General features: G+C 39.1%; 1 protein-coding gene and 1 pseudogene across 1 annotated transcript; one reads left to right on the top strand and one right to left on the bottom strand.

Moving 5' to 3' along the window:
- The first annotated feature begins 1,954 nt into the window (after nt 1–1,954).
- LOC122299499 (FCS-Like Zinc finger 14-like) lies at nt 1,955–5,174 on the top strand. The gene is made up of 2 exons (XM_043109845.1): nt 1,955–2,816; nt 4,770–5,174. Exons 1-2 carry the CDS (start codon nt 2,254–2,256, stop codon nt 4,927–4,929), a joined length of 723 nt encoding a protein of 240 aa, XP_042965779.1. The 5' UTR covers nt 1,955–2,253; the 3' UTR covers nt 4,930–5,174.
- A 6,490-nt stretch (nt 5,175–11,664) lies between these two features.
- Nucleotides 11,665–13,424, bottom strand: LOC122298373 (annotated as a pseudogene).
- Between the last annotated feature and the right edge of the window lie 3,176 nt (nt 13,425–16,600).

Below are 16,600 nucleotides of genomic sequence, written 5' to 3'. Positions count from 1 at the left end.
AATTTTACGTACAATATTCATTTTATGTGGGAACCAACATGCGTTACGCAGAAAATAGAAGATGCTAAAATTGGAAAAAATTAATTACATACAAACATATATAGATTAAGATAAATAAAAATTCCACACATTCTTTTGCTTTCAGTATTATAAAAATGAATAAATTTATCTAAACCTTAATTTGCGGTCGGTATATTTCTAAGATTAGTCAAAACGTTGTTCTCGTTAAACAGTATCAATAATAAAAAAAAAAAAACCTAAAGTTCATATATTTCGATTTTCTTCACTACATAAAAATCTCATTTTGAGAGAGATCACATCACCTCTATAATATAGAAAGATTGTAGTTCATAGAATCCCAAACTTCTCCATACAAGTTTTGTGGTACAAACTTGTGTTATAAAGGTGATGTACATGATATAATTGTGAAAGGGGTCTTGCTAGGCCATCGAGAGTAGGCCTCGAGGATTCCTATCAATAAGTATAAAATATATATTTTTAGTTTATATATATATATTTTAAATATATTTTAAATCTCTTTAAACATTTCAAAAAATTCACAAACTCATTTAAAAATAATTTCTTAACAATTAAATAAAAATAAAAAAAATAAAATATCAATCGGTAACTTTTCTCATGCTGTATCCTCGATGGATGTAGCCTTTTCCTTGTCGACGATATTATCATCGAGCGTTAGATCCAGCCCATCACATCATCCTCACAATATCTTCTCTTAACTTGATTAGAAGATCGATCTATCGAAATAAATATTTATCGATCTTGTCTTCCTTCTATCTTTAGACATGAAATAAGATCTCATTCCAAAACTCCCTAGCTCACAACCAAGCAAGTTTGGCTTTATTTTCTTACCTTGAATTAAGATCCAATGACTCTATTCATTCATTCTGTATAATTCATTATAGAATAAGACTAGTTTTATATGTACTTAAAATTTTGCACACAATATTATATGTATTGAATAAAAGATCAATTTTATCAATTTTTTTAATTGGAATTTTGATTTTCAAATTTAACAATCCTCAATATATCAAAAGCTAACATATCAGCACATATTACTATGTAAGTAAAAATTATAAGTTTAAATAGGATTTTTCATATAAGAACACTGATTTTTTTAGCTCATATGATTTTTTGATGCTCACAAAGAAATAATGTACAATAATTGCAGAAAGAAAAGAATCAAGAGCTTGAAAGAAACACCAAAAACTAATCTTTGAGACCAAAGAAATGAGTTAGGGTAATTGAAGTGTGACGATGCCACAATCAAAATTATGATCATTGATATTGGAGGGAGACGTCCTACAAGTAGTGAATAATTTTTCAATGAAAAATAAGGATTGGTCATAGACAAGATGGTTAGTTGAGGATGTCATAATTTTGTTTAATTCTTTTACTATTTGGTCCGTTGTCCATATAAGAAAAAAAGCTAATCAAACTGTTCATATTCTTACTCGAAAAATATTATCTCTTTAAGAGGATTCTATAGGTTTAGAAGAAATTTCAACACGTATTCAGTCTATTGTTTTGTTGAGGTGTTGTAAGATTTGTTAACCAGTAAAATTTCATCTTTTATAAAGGAAAGAAAAAAGAAAAGTGGTGATGATGTAACGGTCATGAAACAAGAAACAATACAGATGTTACCTGACTTTTTAATTTTAAGGTTTTTTTTTTTTGTTATAATTAATATATGTCTGTCTGCCACGTTATGTAATTGTTATGCAAAGGATGTTACAGGTTGCATTAATTAAAACGAGAATCAAAACAGATGTTAAAAAAAAAATATATATATATTTTAAATTATAAAATTATATTTATTATAAAAATAGATTTAATATATTATTTAAAATTATATTAAATTATTAAAAAAAAAAAAAAAACCAAACATTCTCTTTTATGAAGCAATTTTATGACAGGAAACTGTCTATTTATATTCTCAGAAGCCACAGGCGTTGGAGACCAGAGGAGGGCTGAAATGGTTCTCTCTCTCTCTCTCTCAATTTAGGAAAAAAAAGGATAATCTGTACTGTACTTGCCTCTGCATCGCTCCTCTAATTGAGCTAAAGTTTCTCTCTTTCTGATGATATCTGTTCTATACCTCAATGTTTCCTAGCCGTGAGAAGACTCAGACCTCTAGAACTCTTTCTTTTCTTTAGCAGAAATTTCTTTTAACTCGGGTTTTCTGAGCAAAGAGTTGGGTTCTTGGTGATACCCAGTTGTTAATTTTCCCGGAACATGGAGAATTTCCCAGGAAAAAAGAGACCCACCATCAGTCTTTCCCTTTTCACCACCCTGTCAGAATCATTTTCCGTCGATAAGTCTCTGAATCCCTCCAAATCTCCTAGAAATTTCCAGGATGGCGTGGTTGGGCTTGGCATAGTGGCTGCCATGACCGATTTGAGCTACAAAACTCCTGAGAATTTAGCGGTGGTGTCGCCGAGATCGACACCGATCCCAATCGTCTCGTCTGCGAAGGCAGCTGCTAACTTTAGAGGTCCACTGAATGATGAAGAGATGGATGAGGACGTGGATGAGATGTCTGAGAGCTACACTTGCGTGATTTCGCATTTGGGGAGCAACGTGGTTGAGAAACGCGTGTATTTCGATGATAAGCTTGATGGGGTTGTCGGTGATTGGTGCGGTGATGCATATGGGACGAATGGTTGTGCCGCAAGAGTGTCCTCTGCTTCCGCTGTGAATGTTGGTAAAGTAAGTAGGGAGTTTTGGACTGCTGATTTTCTTAATACTTGCTATCTTTGCGAGAAGCAGCTTCATGGGCTGGACATTTTCATGTACAGGTAAAGAAAACGTAGAGTTCATTGTCCTTTATATTGTTTATTTTGATACTTCTGGTTTCGCTGGAATAGCTAATGATCTATGACGTGTGAGTTGGAGCCTGATTTGGTTGAAAAGTTAGTTCCTTGAACTATTTTAATTGTTTAACTCAGTGGATTGAGCATGAGTAATTTTGGAACATGGTTCTTGTTTGGTTTTCTGTTAATATTGTATTATGTGGAAATTAATGTTCGGATGGGTTTTACGCGATTGAAGTTTAGAAGATTCAAAGAAAATGGCAGTCTTTGTGGATTTACTTGTTCTTTTGGTTTCGCAGTCCTTCTTAAATGAAATAAATACAGTTAGATATTACTCTAGTGATGATTGACAAGTGAATTTGTCGACCGGTACTTGGTATATGCGTTTTAATTTAGCTTTTGAAATGAAATGGAGGGTCTGAATTGGAATAAGTTTTGGTTTACCTTTGAAGTCCTATCTTTGAGTACAGGCCATTCCAGGTTTTGTGAAATTTTGAGATCCTTGTTAATAGGCTGATCAAAAGGTGCATATTAGAAACAGAAACCTTTCTGCCTGTGATAATTCGTCCTAGAGCTGTTTGACTCATGATGTATTTAATTGAACGTGTATTGCTTCCATATAGTTAGAAAAGTTTGACCCCTCATACAGCCTAGTCACTCTGAAACTTCTCCAAATGAATTCTTTCTACAAGTAAATATATTAGCAAACCAGAGAGTCAGCAATTTGGTCCATGAACCTTGTTTTGGAGCTTAGGTTCCAAATGCATGGCAGTCCCCTGCAGATAGACAGAGTGCTGTTATTGATTCGTTTTATTTCTTATGCATTATTGAACACATGTCACTAGATCAGCAGAATGGTTTGTTCTAAATGTCCTTCTCTTCATCTGGGAAATCAAAATGAACATGGAGTTTATGGGTTTTGGATTGATGTAGCTTCTGCAGTTCCCAAGGCTGTGATGCTGCTATAAAATATGTTAATAAATAAAAAGTCTTGATACAAGCGAGATGTGGTGATATTTGATGATACTGTGACAAGCTTATGTCAAGGGTTAATTTCTTTGAGAAGCAGGACCAAGTGAATTCTTAGCAGAAATAATTAAGTTAGGGTTTGTCCAAATGGCTTCTGGAGTACACATGTTTTCTCACAAACAATGCAGTCAAGGTTAGAAGGAGCTGGTTTCTCTTGTCATTTGCTTGAACAATAGAAATCTCACTGTTTGTTGAAATTATATAAATTCTTCTTAATCTCACCAGGTGTGAATTATTATAGCATTTGAAGATGAAATTCATATGTTTAGGATGACTGCTGTTTCCTTAATTCACATTATCAAGTTGCATGATCTATCACAGTCAACTGCACGAGAGACAATATTCTCGCAAGACTCACTGGAATTGAATATTATCATAACCATTCACCACCCCCATGGGGGAAGAAGAACCATTAAGGATATTCTTGGCAACCAAGTGATGGATTAATGTTTTGCATGTTTCTTTTTAACGTCCAACACTTGTCACCGGATTGGGATTCATATTTATCACATCTTTTTGCTGGGTTATCAAGCGGATTCTCTTTTATTGTACCTGCAGCATGAGTTTACATCGTTTCAAATCTTTGGTATTTCTAAGAGACTAGTTACAGAATGATTGTGGCTTGACCATCTTTTGTCCCTAGATTTAATTAGGTGGGACTTCAGATGAGTAATTGCAAAAGCACCACTTGGTTCTTATAAGGTTCACAACTTGGCAGTCCTTTTCTCCTTTGCCCCTCTATTTATTGGAGACATTTACTCTTGTTTGCTTCTGTATGTGGTCTTGATTCTCTTGGGGCCTTTGATTTCTGATTGGAACTGTAGATTTTTTTTGGGGATAATACTTCAGCACCTTCTCAATTCACCATACATGAAGTTCTCACAGATAACATTTATGGACCTTTTGCAGGGGGGAAAAGGCATTTTGCAGTTCCGAGTGCCGTGACAAACACATTAAAAGGGATGATTACAAAGATAAGTGTGCATCTGGAGCACTGAAGCCACTTGATTACTCTGCGTCTCCCTGCTCCAGTCCCCTGGCGTTTTTTGCTGGCGTTGCTGCGGCATAAACATATTTACGAAACTTACCTAAAGTGAATAAGATGGAACTAAAAGGACGTGAAAGGGTGTCCAATAAAACTGTTTTCACCGGCACATTAAGCGGTAGATAAAATTTGAGAGGGTTTGAGCATGTTATATCTATATCCCAGATTACAAGAAAATCGAATGTAAAATTCGTTTGAACCCAAAAGAGAGAAACATATATAGATTTGCATTCTTAAAACATTTATAATAATTGTTCTATTATATGAAATTGTTTGTGTGTGTTTGAGAGAGAGAGAGAGAGAGAAGAGTTTATTCGCCAATTTTGTGAGGCGTCTTTGACTTTTCCTTTCAAAAGCCAAGGTGGTCCATGACTTTGAAAGCCAGCTTCGATTTTGACAGAATGGTTCTATTCTCAGTGTGGTTTGGCTCTATCGTCTGTCATTAATTTATTGATAACAAAACCAAGTCGGAAATAACACGTAACTCAACCATATTTAATTCATTATGTAGCCTAAAATTTGAGTAACCAAATGCATCTTTTTCTTTATGACATGTCCACAACACGAACGGCTATGGATGGTATATAAAGAATATCAATTTCCATAGCATTTTATGTTGGGAGTTGTTCGGAGATAGAGATGATTCTAAATAAAAGAATGATGAAATTTAATGTGGTTCGGCAATTGCCTACATCCACCGCTGCTGTAATTTCACTATGAAATTATTTTTTTACAAAAATCTCTCTTGTAAACTCTCTCTGCTCACTCACTCTATTTTTCTCTTCTTTCTCTCCCACACTCTACACCATTCTGCACATTTAAGCTCTCCTATTTATAGGAGAGTAGGTCACTTACGGTGCAGCAATCTGCTGCAGAAACCAAGGGGTGAGTGCCTAATAAAACAAATAGAGAAACGGTACTAGGGTGCCTAGTATGCCAAAGGAGCAAACGGTGCATGACTCACCGTTCACCATTTTGTCTCCACTCATAACAATCTCCCACTTGGAGACAAATGAGTCTACATATTTTCATAGCAACCATTACAGCAACTTCAAGTCCTTTAAGTACGGAGGCCAACTGAAGCTACACACAGCTTCAGTTTGTCAGCAGTAACTACTTTTGTGAACATGTCTGTTGGGTTCTCTGCTCCTCAAATCTTCTCAAGTATCAGCTGTCCACTATCGAGAAGAAATCGGATAAAATGGTATCACAACTGTATGTGTTTTGTTCTGGAATGAAAGGCTGGATTCTTTACAAGAAAAATAGCACTCTGACTATCACTGTGCAGAATACCTTTTTCATTCTTCTTTCCCAATTCCTCCAAGAATGATTGCAACCAAACCATTTCCTTCCCTGCTTCAGTTATAGCAACATATTCCGCTTCTGTAGTTGAGAGAGCAACAATCTTCTGTAACTTAGAAACCCACGATACAGCTGTACCACCCAGCGTATACACAAATCCAGTAGTACTTTTTCTGTTGTCAACGTCACCTGCTAAATCAGCATCTACATATCCCTGTAGTTTTAAACCTGCTTTTGTAAAGCATAGTGATGTATCTGAAGAGCCTTGTAGATATCTTAAAATCCACTTGACTGCTTCCCAATGCTGCTTTCCTGGATTACTCATGTACCTGCTCACAGCTTCCACTACTTGTGCAATATCTGGCGTTGTACAGACCATGGCGTACATAAGACTACCAATAGCAGATGCATAGGGTATCTGTTCATGCATTCTTGCTCTTCCTCCGTCTTTGGCGACTGATCCTTAGTTAGTCGAAAGTGACTAGCTAAGGGTGTGCTCACTGGTTTCGTCTTGTCCATGTTAAACCTTCTGAGCACCTTCTTTACATACTCCTCCTGCGAGAGTTTGAGAGTATCATTAGACCTGTCTCTAATAATTCTCATACCAAGGATTTGTTTTGCAGCACCCAAATCCTTCATCTCAAACTGCTTTGATAACTGCTTCTTCAGTTCATTGATCTCCTCGATGCTTGACCCTGCAATGAGCATATCATCCACATACAACAGTAGGATAATATAAGAGTTGTCAAAGTTCTTCATATATCAACAATGGTCAGCTTGCAGTCTTGTAAATCCATTACTGCACATGAAGTTGTCAAACTTCCGGTACCATTGTCGTGGAGCTTGTTTTAGGCCATACAAGCTCTTCTTCAGTTTGCAAACTAGATTCTCTTTTCCCTTCACTGAGAATCCTTATGGCTGGTGCATATAGATGTCTTCCTCCAAATCACCATGAAGAAATACAGTCTTCACATCTAACTGCTCAAGATGTAGATTCTCTGCAGCCACAATTGCCAACACTAGCCTGATCGTTGTCAATTTTATAACTGGAGAGAAAATGTGTGTGTAGTCGACACTTTCCTTTTGTTGAAATCCCTTCATGACCATTCTGGCTTTGTAGCGCTTGCTACCATTGTGCTCTTCCTTAATTCTGTACACCCATTTATTGTGCAAAGCCTTCTTGCTTTTTGGAAGCTTAGTTAGCTCCCATGTCTGATTTGACATTAGTGACTCCATCTCATCTTGCATGGCTTTCTCCCACTTGATCGAATCTTCTATTCGTAGAGCTTCATCATAACTTTCCGGTTCACCACTATCTGTTAGCAAGATGTAGTGTAGAGATGGTGAGAACCGCTGTGGTGGCCTGATTGTCCTTGAAGATCTTCGAATAACAGTGAGTGGTGTACGTTGTTCGATCTGTGTATCATCATTTTCTTGATCCTCGTTCTGATCAGTATTGACTCGAGTAACATTAAAATCAACAACCTCAGGTTTCTTTGGCTGTTCTCAGGTTCAGCTTGTGACTTAGTTTTGTACAGAATCTGCTCATTAAATATCACATTTCTACTTCTGATGATTTTGTAATTTTTATCATCCCAAAATCGATAGCCAAATTCTTCATCACTATAACCGATGAAAAAATATTTTCTAGATTTGGCTTCTAACTTGTTACGATCAGTAGAATCTATGTGAACATATGATAAACAGCTAAAAAATTTCAGATGTGAAAGATTTACCTTCTTTCCGCTCCAGACTTCCTCTGGTAGATCAAATTTTAAGAGAAATGAAGGTCCCCGGTTAATCAAATAGGCTGCAGTGTTAACTGCATCAGCCTAAAAACATTCAGGCAATCCTGAATTCAGCCTCATGCTTCTGGCACGTTCATTGAGAGTTCTGCTCATGCGTTCAGCTACGCCATTCTACTGCGGTGTCCTGGGAATAGTCTTCTGAAATCTAATCCCATTTGCAGCACAGAATTCTTTGAACCCTCCGTCGATGTACTCTCCTCCATTGTCTGACCTTAGACATTTTAACTTTAAGCCTGTTTCATTTTCAACCATGGCTCTCCACTTCTTGAAAGTATCAAATGTGTCAGATTTATTTTTCAAAAAATAAACCCATACTTTCCTGCTTGAGTCATCAATAAAGGAAACATAGTACCGCGATCCTCCAAGAGAAGAAACTGGGGATGGCCCCCACAAATCTGTGTGCACCAACTCCAACTTTGTAGACTTTGGAGTTCTGCCATTTTTTAGAAAACTAACTTTTTTCTGCTTCCCAAAAATGCAACCTTCACACATGTCGAAATCAGTTGATTCCAACTTTGGTAACTTCCCCTTGGATAATAGTATTTTCATTCCTTTCTCACTCATGTGACTAAGCCTTTGATGCCATAGGTTGGCATTTGCGTCAGCAATTGCAACAGTATTTCTAATACTTGAAGTCATGTATAGAGTACCTATTTTTGTGCCTCGAGCTACTACCATAGCTCCTTTTGTTATCTTTCACGTGCCACCGGTAAATAGTACCGAATGCCCATCAGCATCAAGTTGTCATGCAGAAATCAGGTTCCTCATGAGTTTGGGAACATGTCGCACCTTCTGTAGCAATCATGTACTTCCATTGGGCAGATTGATTGGTACATCTCTTATGTCTTCAATTTCCAACGCTTCACCATCTGCTAAGTACACATTCCCAAAATCACCAGTGACATAATTCTGCATGATTTCTCGGTGTGCTGTAGTGTGGAATGAGGCTCCTGAATCTAACACCCAAGATTCAATTTGGTTGTCGACTGAAAGGAGTAAGGCATCTCGGAGATCTTCTGTTGTGGCATTAGCAGAGTCATGCTCATTCTTCTTCTTTGCTTCGTTGCAATTATTTTTGAAGTGGCCAATCTTGCCACAATTCCAGCACTATACTTGTTTTTCAGACCTAGATTTACTTCTGCCTCTTTGGGACTTTGACCTGCCCCAATTTGAACTTCTACTAGCTCCTCTACCTCTCGTCTCGAGGTTTAAGGCAGAACTGGAAGTTGATGCTTCTCCTGTATCTCTTTTGCGAACTTCCTCACTAAGAATATGGTCCTGGATATCTTGATACTTCATCTTTGTTTTGCCATAAGAATTGCTAACAGCTGTTCTCATGACCTCCCAGCTTTTTGGCAATTGAGCTAGAGCAATCAGTGCTCGTACTTTATCATCAAATTCAATCCCCACTGAAGCTAATTGATTGATGATGGTGTTAAACTCATTCAGATGCTGAATAACTGGAGTTCCTTCTGCCATTCTCAAGTAGAATAGCTTGTACATCAAATGCATTTTGTTATTGACTGATGGCTGCTCGTACATGTCTGATAGAGCTTTCATCAAATCCGCTGTGGTCTTTTCCTTTCCCACATTGTGTGCAACTAATCTTGACAGTGTTAGTCGAATGACTCCCAACACTTGTCTATCAAGAAAACTCCAATCTTTATTGCTTATGTCATCTAACTTTCTTCTTAGGAGTGGAAGATGTAGTTTCTTCCCATAGAGATAATCCTCTATCTGCATTCTCCAGTAGACAAAATCTGTACCGTCAAATTTCTCGATACCAACACCTTTAGCTTCTTCTCCAGCCATAACTTTACAAATGAGTTCAAATTTAAACAAACAAAGATCACCGTTGCGTCCGAAACACTCTAATTAACAGGAAACGAGTCCGGAATGATCCAAATAGTTTGTCAGCACTATTTGATCCTCGCGATGGAACTGGCGTGATCTAGTCTAAAATGATCTGCAACACGTGGATGGTTCAGATCTAATGTACTGATGGCGAATCTCAAAATTTCAACTGTACGGATGAGTCTGGAATGATCCAAATAGTTGGAAAGCACTATTTGATCGTTGAAATCGAACTCCGAATGGCTTAGATCTAGCCCAAAAAAGATCTGAAAAACGGACGGTTCTGATCTGTCTGGTGCGTATGATGCACGCGCTGCACAGTGCGAGTGGGCGGCAAGTGGGCGCATGTATTACACGCGCTACAGCACTGTGTGTGCGTAGGGGAGAGTGAGGCGCGTGTATTATACGCGCTACAGCACTGTGTGCGAGTGGGGGAGAGTGAGGCGCGTGTAGTTCACGCGCTGATCTTCTGTAGGGCGCGTGGGGGCGCATGTCTGTCACGCATCTTCAACCTCTGGAGCGGGTGGGGGTGCGTGGGAGCGTGTTGATGACACGTCTTCAACCCCTGGAGTGTGTGGGGCGCGTGGGTTGCAGCAGATGGATGCGTCGATCTTCTAGGGGCGCGTGTGGGCTCGTCCGACCTCCATTTTTTATTCTGTTTGCGGCAACGGATTCGTCTTGACGCTAGGAACACCTTGGAGTTGTTAAAAATTGATTTTGAATAACTTGAATTTTCAGATAGCTCTAACCAGAGCTCTGATACCAGTTGTTGGGAGCTGTTCAGAGACAGAGATGATTCTAAATAAAAGAGGGACGAAATTTAACGTGGTTCGGCAATTGCCTACGTCCACTGCTGCTGTAATTCACTATGAAATTATTTTTTTTACAAAAATCTCTCTTGTAAACTCTCTCTGCTCACCCACTCTGTTTTTCTCTTCTTTCTCTCCCACACTCTACACCATTCTGCACATTTAAACTCTCCTATTTATAAGAGAGCAGGCCACTTACGGTGCAGCAATCTGCTGCAGAAACCAAGGGGTGGGTGCCTAATAAAACAAAGAGAGAAACGGTGCCGGGGTGCCTAGTATGCCAAAGGAGCAAACGGTGCATGACTCACCGTTCACCATTTTGTCTCCACTCATAACATTTTACAGCCATGATCGAGTTACTGAACGCATCCAAAATGGCCAGTCTCCTTCGAATAGGATTTTAGGAATCAATGGTAGTGTTGGTACTACAAACCAGAACACAAACTTTTGGACTGAGCCCCAACTTTTATTGAGTTTTGCGGTCTTTTTATTTCCTCTCTTCTCTCATATATTTTTTATTTTTTCATTTTGAAGGAACACAGACTTGAACTATAGTATGTTAGGCTAGTACATTTTAATTATATTTGACATTCATATCAAATCAGTGTCCGTTGTATGAGAACTTTCACTGAATTCGTCTTTACAGATAAGCATATGTTATTTTTTAATCCTTGTCCAGCATTAGGAGCAGAGCAGGTAACATTGGTCCTAGGAAAAAGACTTCCAATGCAACAAAGGACGGACTGTTGAGTTGTCAGAATTTCATGCAAGATGATCAGATATGCATTGGTAGGTAGTTTCAATTCTGTTAATGTATTCTTTACTTTGATGGGCTGCCAAAAGGGGCATGGATCTCTATTTTTGTGAAGTAATATAGCATTAAATCTCATGTAAACTCTATATGAATTGTGTGCAATTCATTCAATCCATATCAATAAATATCATTAAAAAAAAATTACAATTACAATAGAAAACAAATGCATCACCATTGCTGCTATACTTATGAAATGCACCATGGTCAGAGGCCAGATTTGTAGGGAACACCTGCATCTGATATCCATCGGTTCCCTTGGATGAATGAACTTACTGTAAATTTGCTGCCTTGTTTGCGTGTAATGTTCTCCACCCCCTGCCATTTAACTCTATCTTTTGTCAAAGATCCAGGGCCAAAATTTTGAAACTCACTGTAAAATATGGTGTCTGGAGCTGATGTGCCTGTCCATGGCAACCATCCACTGGGGTCGATAAAACTCCCCATAAGGTTACCTACATACACTGTTGTTGAGGGGTTCTTCCAAGGCCGTCCAAGGTATGTTTGGACCAAACTCAAGTCCCCATATGGCAAAATGGTGCAATTTTGGATTGAGATTCCAGATTTCTGATTTGGGTCGAACTTGCCTTGTGCTGTGATGGTGTTCTTCTGGCCAGGTAAGGGCACTCTAGGCAGTATGTTGCAGTTCTGCAATACCACTGCCGAGTTCCCAAAGATGAAATCAACTGTCCCAGTGATGTTGCATTCACGGTAGAACTGCCGGTTGGCGTGGGCATAGAGCGTGTCTTGAAATGCATTGATGAGACACCGGTAGAAGACGGATTGATCCGAGTTTGACATCAAGGCCACTGCCTGGTGCTTGATTGCACCAGGAGTGTTTTGGAACCCCATATCTCTAGCAATGAATCCCTTGCCAAATACAGTAAATGTTGTTGTAGAATATGTTGGAGTCCCATCCACAAAATTGAGGTGACCAGATACAATTGTTGCATTCATTCCATCACCAATCATCACAACATTCCACTTAGTCTTATCGACCCTTACATTCTCATAATATATCCCTTTCTTCACATGGATCACAAACCTCTTGCCACTTCTATCTGGAACAGCTTTCAGAGCGGCAGTTATATTTCTGTACTGGCCAAAGCCATCTTTGGCTACAACAATTTGGGCCTTCTTCAATTGATCAGAACTTTGAAGTAGCTACCTATCTCTAGGCCGATTTAGACACTCTGGAAGTTGATGGTGTTCTGGGAAACTCATTAGCCGCCTAAGCTTCAAAGAGCTCTGTACTTTTGAAATCCATGATATAATGGCAAGGCTGTTGCTTGTTAGTTCAGTAGAATTCTTCAGCCAATTCACAATGTTGATCTTTAATGTTGGATTTGCATTCTCAAACCCATCTTTGCACGTCAGGTAAGTGCCAGGAGAACAAAGCCAGGTTTTGAGATCATCGGCTGCTTCAAGCAAGGAGAAAGAAGTAGTACCCGAGGACGAGGACAAGGTGCTATCCAAATGATCCAATGCCAGGCTCAAAAGTTGGCGACAATCTTCCAAAGCCACCGCAGTCATGATGTCTTCAATTATACCTTTGAAGCTGCTGTGCTCCGAGAAGTATTGAGAGGCCCTTTGCAATTCAGTCTTGGCCACTTGGGTTGCCAACTTGAAGACTTCCTCAAGTTGCATGTCTTTTGACTTAGCTAAAGGAGCAAGGCTATCGAAACAAGTACTTGGGTACAAAGTAATGTCACAAACGGCTTTTACAGTAGAGTGAAACTGAGAATTAGCACCAACCCTTTTGGAATTTCCACCGTAACTCTGAGAAGTGCCAAGCACAGCAGCAACTATAACACAAACCAGAATGATGGTTGATATGCTTATGACAGTGACTCTCTTTCGGGTCTTCCGGCGAACTTCAAGCCTTGCCTGCTCAGCCGCGGCCTCAACCTTGCTATAACCTCTGAAGGAAGACATGCTCATCATTTTTACCTTCTGCTGCTATTACATTAGCTAATGGTGGCTGGTTAGACCCTGCTCAATATATACAGATGGATATCATTTTGTAGTTGAAGTAGTACTACGTGTTATAACGTGCAAGGCACCACATGCATTCTCGTAGGTCAGCATTCTGAAAGATTCAAAGTATTGGAGTGCTTCTCATGTTGAAGCTGTCAACAAGGAATATTAGGCACCGTATTAGGCAAGAGAATTACGGAGGAATGTTAGGTGCCGTTTGTTGTATATAGTTGACTCTTGTGTATTGTATAGTTTTCGGTGGCATAGTTTATATAATAAAGGAAAATCTCAAGGCCAGGGATGATTTGGACCAAGAAATTGTCATGGTATCAGAGCTTTCTTAAAATTTTTTCTTGTGTTTCGGTCTATCTTAGTAGTGTGATCCTACAGAATTTTTTTTTCTTACAAAAATTTTCGACCACGCTGCTCTGTTTTGTTCCTGGTTCTGTTCTGTGTCTTTCGGCACTCTATGAGTTGGCTTCGTGGTTCATGGCATACTGATTTGTCCCTCTCGGCATCATCATCTCGACAGGTTCTGCAGATTATCGGCACCATCATCTTGTTGACTTCGTTCTCTCGGCCCTGTCAGTGTATTTTTTTCCTCTCCTCTCGGTTTCTCTCGGTGTTTTTCAGCATCCTCTATTTGAACTCTGGGTATTTCCTTCTTTCTCCAAATATTTTTTGTTTGGGCGTTTCTTCCTGGAGTGGGTGATTTCGGCACATTTATTTATTTTTTTCTTTGGTCTTCATGTGTTGAGCAATAATTCTTCGTGGGTTGAAAGTTCACGTGTTATGCAGTAATTCTTCACTTGTTGAGAGTTTTGGGCAGCTCAAGTAAAAAATAAATAAATAAATAAAATTAATTAATTAATTTTTTTTTCCTCCTTCACGTGGGTTTCTTTCTTCACGGGTTGGCTCTAATTTTTTTTTTCTATGGATTCTACACGTGTGTATCAAGTTTACGGGTAACAATTATTCTACATGGGCATTTCAGTTTGAATTTTTTCTCAAGGGCAAAGACCTTTGGGGTCATATTGATGGCACGGATGTTGCCAAACCCTCCACTTCTGAAAAATCTCAGGATGTTGGGTCTTCTCCGTCATGGGCTGTGCTTGATGCACGCATCATGTCTTGGCTTCTTGGTTCAGTGGAGCCCCATATTGTCACAAACTTGCGACCCCATCGCTCCGCTCAATCTATGTGGGCTTACTTGAAGAGGGTTTATCATCAGGACAATGATGCTCGTCGCTTTCAGTTAGAACATGCGATTGCCATGTTTCAACAGGGTAGTCTTTCTATCCAGGACTACTACTCAGCCTTTCTGACTCTTTGGCATGAATATGCTGATTTGGTTACCGCGGATGTTCCTGTTGACGCTCTTTCAACTATTCAGACTCTTCATGCAACTAACCGACGTGATCAGTTTCTTATGAAGCTACGTTCTGAATATGAATCTGTTCGCTCCGCTTTACTGAACAGATCTCCTGTTCCCTCTCTTGATATTTGTTTTGGAGAGTTACTTCGTGAAGAACAACATCTTAGTACTCAAGCTATTCTAGAGCAATCTCATGGCAGTTTTGGGATGTCAACTGTAGCTTATGTTGCACACAGACGAGGACCCTCTATCAATTCTAAAAACTTACAATGTTTCTGCTGCAAGGAATATGGGCATATTACTGCCAATTGTTCTAAGAAATTCTGCTCTTATTGCAAGAAGAAATGTCACATTATCAAAGAATGTCGTACTCGCCCTCAGCATCATCAGGCCCAAGCATTTCAGACTTCGATTACTGTTTCACCCGCAGCAACCTCTAATCCTACACCTCCTGCATTGAATTACTGCACCCCCGACATGGTGCAACAGATGCTCATTTCGGCATTATCAGCAATGGGGTTCCAAGGTAACAATTCTACTAAACTCTGGTACGTGGACTCGGGGGCCTCTAATCACATGACTAATAATCCCACTGCTTTATGCCATGTCCGACCCTACGCTGGTCAATCTGCTATTCAGACTGCCAATGGCAGCTCTTTGCCCATAGCTGCTGTCGGAGATGTTTCTTCGAAGCTCACTGATGTGTTTCTTGCTCCTCAGCTTTCTACTAATCTTATTTCTGTTGGCCAATTAGTTGATAATGATTGTGCTGTTAATTTTTCTGGTGATGGTTGTATTGTGCAGGACCAGGTAACGGGGAAGCCGATCGCGAAGGGACCTAAAGTGGGGCGCTTGTTTCCACTATTTTTGTCTGTTCCCAATTTTTCTCCAGTTTCTTCTATTAAGTCTTTTGCTTGTAATAATGTTTCAGATCTTAGTATGGTATGGCATCGTCGTTTAGGTCATCCCCATACTCAAATCTTATCTCATGTATTGAACTCTAGTTTGCTTGGTAATAAAAATCGTTCTCTTTTATCTCTTGAATGTGATTCTTGCAAACTTGGTAAAAGCAAAACTCTTCCCTTCCCTTTGCATGCTAGTAGAGCATCTCACTGCTTTAATCTTATCCATAGTGATGTTTGGGGACCTTTTCCTGTTTCTTCACATGAAAAGTTTAAATACTATATGACTTTTATTGATGATCATAGCAGATTTACTTGGGTTTACTTTCTTCACTCTAAATCTGAGGTCTTTCGTATTTTACTAAATTTTTAGCGTATGTTGACAATCAATTTTATGCTTCTATTAAAACATTACGCTCCCTATTTCCGCTTATTTGCTACGCAACCTAGTTATGATAACCTTCGTACATTTGGTTATGTATGTTTTGTGCATTTAACTCCTTATGAGCGACATAAATTATCTGCTCAATCTGTCCGCTGTGCTTTCTTGGGATATAATGTGTGTCAAAAGGGATTTGTGTGTTATGATCATACTTTACATCGTACACGGATTTCTAGAAATGTTATTTTCTTTGAAAATCAACATTTCTTTCCTGTGTCGTCTATGTCATCCTCTTCTACTGTGATTCTGCCCTCCTTTGAACAGCCATTCTCAGATCATCATCCCGTCAGTTCTCGCTTTAGACCAGGTTTTGTGTATACGAGACGCTCCTGTCCACAGTCTCTTCCGGTGGCTCCACCGATATCTGCTCCTACCATGCTCCCAGACCAATCAGTTGCAACACCCTCAGAGCACT

This window comes from Carya illinoinensis, chromosome 16, assembly GCF_018687715.1.
Source record: "Carya illinoinensis cultivar Pawnee chromosome 16, C.illinoinensisPawnee_v1, whole genome shotgun sequence".
In the NCBI taxonomy this organism is placed as follows: Eukaryota; Viridiplantae; Streptophyta; class Magnoliopsida; order Fagales; family Juglandaceae; genus Carya; species Carya illinoinensis.
This window is presented reverse-complemented; position numbering and strand designations above follow the sequence as displayed.